Consider the following 11,780-nt stretch of genomic DNA (forward strand, 5'->3'; position numbering starts at 1 on the left):
TAGTGATTCGGAGGAAGAAAATGACAGAGAAGATCAAGATGAAGATGAAGAAGAGGAAGAAAAAAAAGATGTATTCTGGAATATGCCACTTTTATTGAGTGAGCATGACCAAGAGACTGAATCTACGAGCCAAATAACAACCAGTTATAGAGTATCCGATTTGATTAAAGTTCGACAAACTTTTTTAAACAGGGATGATTTTGTAAACCATCTATACACAAAATGTCTTGAAGAAAACTTCCAAATTAAGCCTGTAAAGTCGGACAAATCTCGATTCACCGCTAAATGCATGTTGCCAAATTGTGAGTGGAAATGTAGTGCATACAAAATACGCCACACTGACAACGTCATCGTAAAGAAATTGCATGACGTAACATATGCTCACGTACCCAAATTATGGGAAATAATAAACATGCAACCAAAAAGGTGTTAGGAAGTATTCTGATGGAATCGTTCAAAGCTGCAAATCGAGACTATAAACCAAAAGATATACGTGATGATGTTGGCAACCGTTTTTGAGTGAGCATTTCTTACAATCAAGCATGGAGAGCCAAATGTCATGCAATAGAGATGTTCCGTGGCAGTATGGATGACTCATTTCGAATGCTTCCCATTTATCTTCATAACATTAAGATTCATAACCCAGAAAGCATGACACATGTGGTGACTGACAATGAAAATAGATTCGTGATGTGTTACATGTCTTTTGGCGCAGTTGTAAGTATCATTCATCCTATAATTGTTTTATCTTAAACTAATAGCAATCTCATTTGATTTTTTTGCGTGCAGATTCGATCATTTGTCCAAAATGTTCGCCCTATTATCATCGTTGATGGTGCACATTTGAAAGCTGGATACTTGGGTACAAATTTAGTTGATGTTGCAATGGATGCTAATAACGTAATTTTGCCATTGGCTTATGAAATTGGTGAAGGCGAGACAAACGAGGTTTAGTGATGGTTTTTTGGCAATCTAAGAGATCATTTAGAGAGTTGTAGTATGAGTATTCGTATGTCAGAAATTACCTTTATTTCTGATCGTGCTCCTTCAATAGCACATGGTATTTCAAATGTGTTTCCTGAAGCCTTTCACTCTTTTTGCGCACGTCATCTATTCATGAACATAAAAACGATGTCCAACAAATTCAAATATTTTGAATGGAACTATTAGAAAATGGTTAAGGCTTACCGTTTGTCAGATTTTCAAGATCATGTTAGTGTATTTCAACGAAAATTAAAAGCGTCTCATAAGTATCTAAATGACGTTGGTTTCAACAAATGGTTCAGAAGTCAAGCTGATCATGTTAGGTATGCATACCTTACTAGAAACAGTGTAGAGTCTATTAACGCTCTATCCAAACATGCTCGCAAACTACCAGTTTGCATGTTATTAGAATTTTTTCGCGCTTCAATACAGGATTGGTTTTTCAAACATCACAACAAAGCAGTTAGTCTTACTTCAACGGTTACTCCATATGTTGAACGGAAATTAGGCAAGAGGACGAATAAATCAAGAAGATGGCAAGCACGGAAGAATGTTCAAAAATTACATATAATCTGGGGTCTGTCAAAAATTACATATATTTTATGACCAACTTTAATCAGACGCAAGGACGCAAACAAGACCTTGCGTCTGTCATTTAACCAGACGCTAGGACGCAAAAAAAGCCTTGCGTCTATCCCAGAGTATTTACATTCAAAAATTACATGTTCTACCTATAAATTGTATAATAATTACATCTTACAGTACAAGTTAACTACTTAACGACCTTTGGGTCCTTTGGTGGTGGTGGTTCATGTGTGTCAAAGCGTGCACGGAAGAATGTTCTTGCCATTCGAATTCTATACTCCATAGCAGCCTTTTTAGGGTCTCCAATGTTGTCAATCTGATCCCAACCAAAAACTATCCTCTCCATATAAATGCAGACCCAAACACCACAATCACCATGGCCACCACTCTGCATTGGCACATACGGTGCATCCTCAATCATCAACTCTACATCTTCTTTGTTCTCATAATACTCAACAATTTGTGGTGTTAAAGTAATCTATAGCCTTCAAATATATCGGCAAATTGTCTGACAAGTTTTTGAAGACAACATCGAGTTGACCTTTATCCAAATAACTTTTAAACTATCATAGACAAAAACTCTCTGTTCATCTAAGTTCAAAAAGAGTAGTATAAAATGTTCAGGATCTGAAAAATGTACTGGAATCAAAATCTGCAACAAAAGAAACATAAAATATCAATAAGCAAGGACGCAAGGTTGACCTTGGGAGTGGCGCAAGGACGCAAGGTTTACCTTGCGAGTGGCGCAAGGATGCAAGGTTGACCTTGCGTCCGGAGTGAAGACGCAAGGATAATCTTGCGTTGGACGCAAGGACGCAAGGAAGTCTTTGCGAATGGACGCAAAGGAGCAAGGTGACCTTTGCGACACAAGCAAAGACGCAAGAGATGTCTTGCGCCTATAATAGTTTACTCAAAATGGATAGTTGATATAAAAAAAAGCACTAACCTTATCACATTCAGCCCAGGATGGATAAAGGTCATCACTACCATCCCCAAGACCAATCAAATACATATAATCTGGGGGATTAGATTTAATGATCCCCTCTGCTCCAGGATTAGATGTATCCCCCATATCCTCCTCCTTTTGAGTGTAATCATCATAAAAGGACTTGAATCTCTCTAGTTAATTGAGGAAACTCAATGGCATAATCGTCTATCGAGAACTACATGTATAATCTGCAATCGGAAACTGAGGACTTGAGGACATCTGGCTAGCTCGGGGGAGAAACCTCTGCCTAAATCTCAACAGGAAGGTAGCCCATCCATCAATATGCTATAATCAGATCAAGTTGATCATGATGTTAAAAAGCAAAAACAAATTAATAATACAAACTTCTGGTTTAATTAACAAACTTACTATGTTTTCCAAATAACCAGAAAATGTCATTCCCAATAATCGCCTCCAAAACTCAGCATCAAGGTAGAGGAACGTTTCATTCTGGAAAATGAACATACAACGCGTATCTTGTTTATTGGAGATCAGTGATTTCAAATCTTTTGCTGGCCCAGCGTGCTTCCTTTGATCTCTCCATGCATTAGGTGGTGGTGGTTACAAAGTTCCTTGATCGTTTATAAATTTATCAACCATGGACCAAATTTATTCCTCACTAACCCAATCCTTCTCCTTCCTTTTTCTATTCTTTTCCTTTTTCTACAAAAAAAAAACAAAATTATATAAAGGATAAACAGGCAAGAACTGTCTTGCGTCTGTCTAATGCAGACGCAAACACCCTAGAACTGTCTTGCGTCTGTCTAATGCAGATGCAAACACGCAAGTGGATCTTGCGTCAATGCATACGTAAATACGCAAGACAGTCCTTGCGTCAATCAGTAATGTACACGCAAAGACGCAAGGAAAGTGTTTGTGTCATATACTAACCTCAATCTGCTCTGGTTCATTAACCAATGGCAAATCAACAGGTTGCTCTTTTTCCACAGACTCCACAGCCACATTCTCAGCCTGTTTTTCCACAGACTCCACAGCCACATTCTCAGCCTCTTTTTCAGTAGGCTTTTCAGTATCCAATGGCACCACATTCTCAGCCTCTTTATTCTCTTGATGAGAAACCTTTAGCCTTTTTACTCTCGAGGCTACTTCGTCTGACAACTTTATAATGTCATAAGTTAGCAAACATACGCAAGGACGCAAGATATAGCTTGCGTCCGACAAGACGCAACACGCAAGCAATTTTAAAGACCACACGCAAAGACGCAAGTAGAACCTTGCGCCTGGTGGCGCAAAGATGCAAGTAACCCCTTGCGCCTGGTGGAGGTAAACAAGCAAGCAATTTTAAAAACCACACGCAAAGACGCAAGACATACCTTCTCCAATGGTTTTCTATACCCCCGATGTTGTGAAAGGGGAGTTTAAAACACGAGTGAGCCTTCTTTCTCTTTTCCCACGTCTAACAACCCTCGGAGATGTATCATTGTCAGAGAAAGATCGAGGATCCACACATGCATCTTCATTGTCATACTATAATTAACCAAAGGCGTAAAGAATAAGTTAGTAACGAAAACGCAAAGACGCAAATAAGATCCTTGCGTCGATGTCTTGCGTCTTGGTAACATTCCTAGTAACAGGCGCAAGGACGCAAGGAAGACCTTGCGCCTACATTTTAACCCAGACGCAAGGTCGCAAAATAACCTTGTGCCTAATTTACCTGATGGTGTTCTTGTTCCATTAAACGTTTTTCATGATCATCAATCTTATTTTTACATTCAGTCAACTCCTTTTCTTGATCATCCACCTGCTTAGTCAACAAATTTACCAAACGCAGTAATTCCTGCAAATTGGGATTCTGTGTTGGATGAGGAGTGTCTGAGGTCTGCTCTGACTCCTCATGCAATAATTCCTGCTTGCCACCCACCTGCTCCTCAAATTGATTATCATCTTCAGTATTTTCCTCCTCTTCAACAACCTCTCCTTGAAAGTAAGAGGAACTCTGGATCCACCACTGACAAGTGATATCGAGCAAAAAGTCACGTTTTTACCCCCTAAATTAAGCCCTAAAATAATAAAAATTAAAACTTTGTTGGCAAAATTATCGCTTTTTCGGTTGGTTTTGTAGATTAAGTAATTACAAAGGCAATGCAAAAAGAATCAAGTAAAACAGAGCTAAAACGAAGATTCTAGAGCGAAAATGGTGAAAGACAAGAAATCAAGTTACGATTCAGTGAATCAAGGCTGACCAGCACCACATACGGCCTGCCATACGGGCTGCCATACGTGCTGCCAGTATGGAGTATGGCCTGCCACACGACCCAGCAAACGCCCCCAAGAAACGGCCTGCCAGCCATACGGCCTGCCAAATACGGGCTACCATACGGCCTGCCAGGCGTATTTGGGCAAAATTCTGGTCTATTTAAAGGGCCTTCTCCATCCATTCCAACACACACTCAACTTGCAATTCAATTTATATTTTCAATCTTTTAGCTAGTTTTTAGTAGTAGTTAGCTTAGCTTTTATTTTCCGGAGGATATCCCGGCGAGTCCCTGCGATCTCGGGCAGATTTGTTCGGCCTTTTCAGGTTTTTATCCGAAACGCTTGTCTTTTGTATTAATCATGTATTCTTACTTTCTATGTTTAATAATGCATTCCGATATTGCCATGATAGCTTAACTATGTTTAATATGTATTCTTACTTTCTATGTTTAATATGTTTTTATCCGTTAGTGGCATATCAGTTGTGTCTCTCTTCTTGGCGCCGCTGCTGGGGATCGAATATTTTGATCGAGAAAGATTTTAAGCAGACAAAGTATTGTTTGGTGGTGTCTAAGAAAAACAATTATACACGGACTTGGTTATTGGATTTTCCGAACAGTCTCCAATTATATTGGAACCAAAAGGATCCTGCCTCTCCGTAGTCGGCCTGGCCACCTCGATACGAGTAATCTGTGAGAAGTCCTATCAGTTAAGATATCCGATCTGGTTAGCGTCCGAATTTCAAGGATAATTGTTTTTATTAAATTATCGATCCTTTTAGTAATTTTCTAAAAGTTACTTTTAAGTCTTTTTAAAACAGAAAATATAAAAAAAATGGAACAACAAGATACCCTTGCTTCTATGCATAAGTCATGCTTAGAGGAAAGAGGAGGACCAATCACCTTAGGAACCGAAAAAACTCCTGAAATCAGTTCACACATGATTAAACTAGTCAGTATGATCTGTAAATTTCAAGGATTACCGACTGAAAATTCTAACTTTCATATAAATAAATTTATCAGTCTGGTTGACTCTTTTAAGAAGGAATCAAACGAGAAAAACATTTTAAAACTTCATCTCTTTCAATATTCACTTTCTGCACACGCTTCAACATGGTTTGACGCACTTAACCCGAATTCAATCAGTACATGGGAGGATTTAGCCACTAAATTTCGAAGAAATTTTATCCACCCTCCCTGCAAACCTGTTTAAGAAATGACATCACCAACTTTTCTCAAAAAGAAAATGAGTCATTGTGTCTAGCATGGAATAGAGTAAAGATGATGCTTAAAAGATGTCCGAATCATTCGTTAAGTTGGGCAGATATAATATGTACGCTTTACAATGGTTTGACCAAGGGTGATAAGTCTCTCTTAGACATGGCCTCGCAAGGCAATTTCATGTCCCGAACAGCAGACGAAGCCTGGAATCTCTTGGACGCAATAGCTGCACAGCAGGAAGATTGGAACAATGAAGCTGCTGAGAAGGATGACGTCTTCGCTCATACGGTAAAAATGTTAGAAACCAGGTTACAAGATCTCACCCTCACTCTTCAAAGTTTACAAATTCCTAAAAACTCTGATGCTACTAGAACCAATCTAAGGTATCCTTATCCTAGATGGGCACACAAACAGCAAAATAGCTCGGATCATAATATAATATTCCCATTGCACAAACCTACTCTTCACTCTAAGGAAATTTTAGCTGAATTTATGAAAAAAGCAATATATGATAAACCTTCAAGTCATAGAATGCCAGAACAAGTTCGACACTTTAATAAAGACTTTTGAAGAATTAATCACTAATTTTCAGCTTACGCTTAAACGATTAACCACTAAAATTAATATAGAGTGTAGTGAGTTTGATGCCCTAGTAATTACTAGAGGAGGGAAAGAAAAAACTATTGATATACATATACAAGATTTTTCTGATAAGGAACCTGTGCCAATTGACCCAGTCGTCAATCCACCGGAACCTATCTCTCCTAAGGCCCCGGAAATTATTCGGCGCGCCCGCATACCTTTCCCAGGTAGGCTTAGGAAGGAAAAACAAGAAGCACAATTTGCTAAGTATTGAGATATTATTAAGAATCTGCATTTGAATGTACGTCTAGTAGATGCTTTAGTAGAAATGCCGAAATGCGCCAAATTTTTCAAAGAACTGCTTTCAAACAAAGAGAGATTAAGAGAGATAGTTAGCTTGCCCTTAAGTGAAGAATGCTCGTTAGTGTTACAGCATGGAATTCCCTCTAAGTTAGGAGATACAGGAAGATTTACGGTACCTTGCTACCTGCAAGATGTCCAAATTAGCAATGCGTTAGCAGAATTAGGAGCCAGTGTAAACCTAATGCCCTATTCATTATTCAAGAAGCTAGGATTAAATGACTTAAGGCCAACCAGGATGACTATCCAACTCGCGGACAGATCAGTTAAGATTCCTCGGGGAATCGCTGAAGATGTCCTAGTTAGAGTGGATAAGTTCGCATTTCCCGTTGATTTTGTCATTATGGATATTGAGGAAGACATGAAGGTCCCACTCATTCTTGGCAGACCATTCCTAAATACTTCCAAGGCCGTAATTGACGTTCATGAGAAATCTCTGAAGTTAAGGGTTGGAGGAGAGGAAATCACATTCAATGTTGATCGCCTCATGAACCATCCTAAGGAAGAAGATGTGAATCTCTCTGATTCTTTTCAAGAATTCATCAACGAATACATGGAAGAGACTATGGCTATATGTAGTCAAGATCAAATTTCTAAGGATCTGTTCTGTACACCTCCTGAAGAAAATCTCGACAAACATTCCGCCATAAACCTTAGTCAACACATATCTCCCCTCTCTGAAAGTAACTTTCTTGGCAACACTATTCATATAGCACCACTAGGACAAGGCATTCCTCTACCTCTATTAAGGAAAAGACCGAATGAAGAAACAGATTTCATTCCGGTATATCAGGAACCCCAGTCAAGGGAAGACTGTAAGGAGTTTCCCGAACCTACCTTCGAAACTAAAGAAGACGTTTCTGAAGAGGAGGCATTAAGAAGGACAATTTCCAGAAATGAAGAACAGATAACATCAGTGACCGCTACTGAAGAATCGGAATTTCAGGAGAAGTACGACTCGTTAGACCGAAAGGAGATAGCTAGAATGAAGCTATCTATCGAGGATCCTCCGGAATTGGAATTGAAGAAGTTACCCGACAATCTAGAGTATGCATTCTTAGAAGGAGAATCGCAACTCCCTGTGATCATATCGAAAGACCTCACGCCATAAGAGAAGGCGAAATTGATTCAAGTTTTGAAATCACATAAGAAGGCAATTGCTTGGAAGATCTCCGACATCAAAGGGATCAGCCCCAACTATTGTACCCATAAGATCTTCATGGAAGATGATTTCAAACCATCAGTTCAGAGGCAAAGAATGGTCAACCCTATGATTCAAGAAGTCGTCAAGAAAGAAGTAATCAAACTTCTGGACGCCGGTCTGATCTATCCCATCTCTGATTCGCCATGGGTCAGTCCTGTTCAAGTGTTACCCAAAAAGGGATGGACGACCGTAATTCAAAATGAGAATAATGAGCTTATTCCAACTCGGAAAGTCACTGGTTGGAGGGTTTGCATAGACTATCGTAAACTAAATGATGCAACCCGGAAAGATCATTTTCCATTACCTTTTATCGATCAAATGTTGGAACGTCTATCAGGAAATGAATTCTACTGTTTCCTTGACGGTTTTTCCGGCTACTTTCAAATTCCCCTCAATCCAAAGGACCAAGAGAAAACAACCTTCACCTGTCCTTATGGAACATTTACCTATCGACGCATGCCCTTTGGGTTATGCAATGCACCGGCTACATTTCAGCGATGCATGGTAGCAATATTCCACAACATGATTGAACGTTGTATGGAAGTCTTCATGGACGACTTCTAAATCTTTGGTAGTACCTTTGATTCGTGCCTTTCAAACCTTGACAAGATGCTCACCCGGTGTGAAGAGTCAAATTTAGTTCTAAATTGGGAAAAATGTCACTTCATGGTAAAAGAAGGGATAGTTTTAGGACATAAGATCTCTAAAGCAGGAATAGATGTTGATAAGGCTAAGATTGAGACCATTACTAAACTTCCGGAACCTACCACAGTAAGAGCGGTAAGGAGTTTCCTAGGACACGCCGGTTTCTACCGACGATTCATTAAGGATTTTTTAAAGGTCACACGACCTCTCACTCATCTTCTAGGAAAGGAAGTCCCGTTTGTCTTCAATGAAGAATGTCAAAAAGCATTCAACTATCTGAAAGAGCAGCTAACACATGCGCCCATCATGATAGCTCCTGATTAGAGTCTACCTTTTGAGATCATGTGTGATGCGAGTGAATTCGCAGTTGGATCAGTGCTTGGACAGTGGGTAGATAAACACTTTCATCCAATCTATTACGCAAGCAAAACCTTAACCGGAGCTCAAGAGAATTACACTACCACTGAAAAGGAGCTGCTAGCCGTAGTATTCGCCTTCGATAAATTTCGTTCCTATCTCATCATGTCCAAGACTACAGTCTATACAAATCATTCAGCCCTTAAATATCTATTCACAAAGCAAGACGCGAAGCCAAGACTCTTACGATGGATCTTACTCCTTCGGGAATTCAACATTGAGATTAAAGATAAGAAAGGAGCAGAGAACGTCGCAGCAGATCATCTTAGTCGTTTGGAGAATCCAACGATGGAAAAACTTGCCGAACAAGATATCAAAGATAAATTTCCGGAAGAACAGCTTATGAGTTTATGACAAACTCACATAGGATCACAATTTACTGACACTCATTGGTATGCCGACATGGTCAACTACCTAGTTGCCGGAGTAGTACAAAAGGGGATGAGTACCTCCCGAAGAAGAAAGTTCTTCAGGGATGCCAAGTACTACTACTGGGAAGATCCTTACCTGTTTAGAATTTTCCCTGATCAAATAATCAGGAGGTGCGTAGATGAAAAGCAAGCAGTAGGGATTCTTCACCAATGTCACCATGAGCCAACTGGAGGTCATCATGGAGCAAACTTAACCGCAAGAAAAGTCTACGAGTCAGGATTCTACTGGCCGTCTATATTCCGAGATGCGCAAGAGCTTGTAAAGCGTTGCGACGCATGCCAAAGTCAAGGTAATATCTCTATGAAGAACGAGATGCCTCAGACTAATATCCAAGCTTGCGAGATCTTCGATATATGGGGATTAGACTTCATGGGCCCATTCCCAAAGTCTAACGGGAAAGAATATGTCCTCGTAGCAGTAGATTACGTCTTCAGATGGGTCGAAGCCCAAGCATTTCTGACTAATGATGCCAAAGTCGTCACCAATTTCCTGAAGAGACTCTTCTGCAGATTTGGAGCTCCCCGTGCGATAATAAGTGATATAGGCACACACTTCTGTAATACTCAGTTTATGAAGGTAATGCAACAATACGAAGTTACCCACAAGATGTCCACTTCCTATCATCCGCAGACCAACGGACAAGCAGAGGTCACGAACAGAGCACTCAAAAGAATCTTAGAATGAACTATTGGCCATCATGGTAATAAATGGGCCGAGAAGTTAGATGATGCTCTGTAGGCATTCTGGACTGCCTACAAGAATCCTCTAGGAACTACACCCTACCTCATGATCTATGGAAAAGCTTGTCACCTTCCACTGGAACTTGAATACAAATCACTCTGGGCACTAAAGACCTGCAACCTCGATCCCTCAGTTACCGGAAGACATAGGAAAATGCAAATGAACGAACTCGCCGAATTGAGAGACCAATCATATGAAACGTCATACATCTACAAGGAACGAACAAAGCTTATGCATGATGCAAAATTGATCCCTACAAAGTTCGCCCCAGGAGATAAAGTTCTTTTCTTCAATTCTCGGTTCAAGAAGTTCGCGGGAAAATTTAGATCAAGATGGAGTGGCCCATACAAAGTTGTACACGCTTTTCCTCACGGAGCCATGGAATTGGAAGGACCTACTGGTAATTTCAAAGTTAATGGCCACCGGTTGAAAGCCTATCTAGAAGACTACGATAAGGAGGAGCACCTCTTCTCCTTTGATCCATTCTGAAGATCTGACAAGGAAAAGTTGAGCTGTAACGACTTGATAAGCAAAGCGCTCTTGGGAGGCACCCCTTGCTTATCCTTTTTATTACTTATTATTTTTTATTTTCAGTCTTAAGATATTACCTCTGTGTACTAACAACTAAGCGCCATACTTGCGCTTAGTACTTATAAAGTTTGTTGAATGTGTTTAGGCAAAATGCCAAGCTCAGGAGCTTCAGTTTACATTCCCGTTCACAGGAGGAGGACTCCTGTAGTTTACTCATCCGAAAGCAGTGCTGATCAGAACAGGCCATCAACGGGGCATTTAGGCCCAAGGCGTTTGATATTAGAGAGTGTTGAGGAGGATATCGGCACAGCACCACCAGCTCCTCCCGTTCGACGATCTAGACGTTTAGCCAGGAGACCAGCTGAGCACACACAGTTTCCAGATACGCATGAGCCAAAGATAGTGATACATTACGGAGCTACGTTGAATGACCCTGATGTCGCATGGGCACTACTCAGAGATCAGTAGAGACTTTACAAGGCTCTGAGAGCATACCTCCAGCGCGAGGGGATGCCACGCAGTACTCTGGGCCCATCTTCATTTAGGCTAGCACGCCGTGTTCAGCCGACACGACGAGCTACGCCCAGTCATTTCACACAGGCCTCAGTTCACTCAGTTCACTCAGCTGCCATGCCTGTACATGCTACTCCTGTTCCCATCACGCCGCCTGCCCCAGTCACCGAGCCAGTTTCAGTCACTGAGTTACCAGAGGGTTGTCATCTAGTCACTATTCCCATTTCAGTGGAGCCACCAATGGCCCAGGCATTTGAAATCACTAGAAGCATACCTGACGAGGAGCCTTTACCAGACTTATCCCACCTGGAGATGCCAACAGACTTATGTCTAGATTCACTACTAGGCCCAGAGTTGGATA

At 40.6% G+C, this 11,780-nt stretch overlaps 1 protein-coding gene across 1 annotated transcript; it reads left to right on the plus strand.

Annotated features, from left to right (window-relative positions):
* Nucleotides 1-1,173: 1,173 nt before the first annotated feature.
* On the plus strand, nucleotides 1,174-1,590 carry LOC139846968 (uncharacterized). The gene has a single exon (XM_071836557.1). The coding sequence runs from the start codon at nucleotides 1,174-1,176 to the stop codon at nucleotides 1,588-1,590; it is 417 nt and encodes a 138-aa protein (XP_071692658.1).
* The last annotated feature ends 10,190 nt before the right edge of the window (nucleotides 1,591-11,780 follow it).

Source organism: Rutidosis leptorrhynchoides, chromosome 1 (genome assembly GCF_046630445.1).
Source record: "Rutidosis leptorrhynchoides isolate AG116_Rl617_1_P2 chromosome 1, CSIRO_AGI_Rlap_v1, whole genome shotgun sequence".
Taxonomy (NCBI): Eukaryota; Viridiplantae; Streptophyta; class Magnoliopsida; order Asterales; family Asteraceae; genus Rutidosis; species Rutidosis leptorrhynchoides.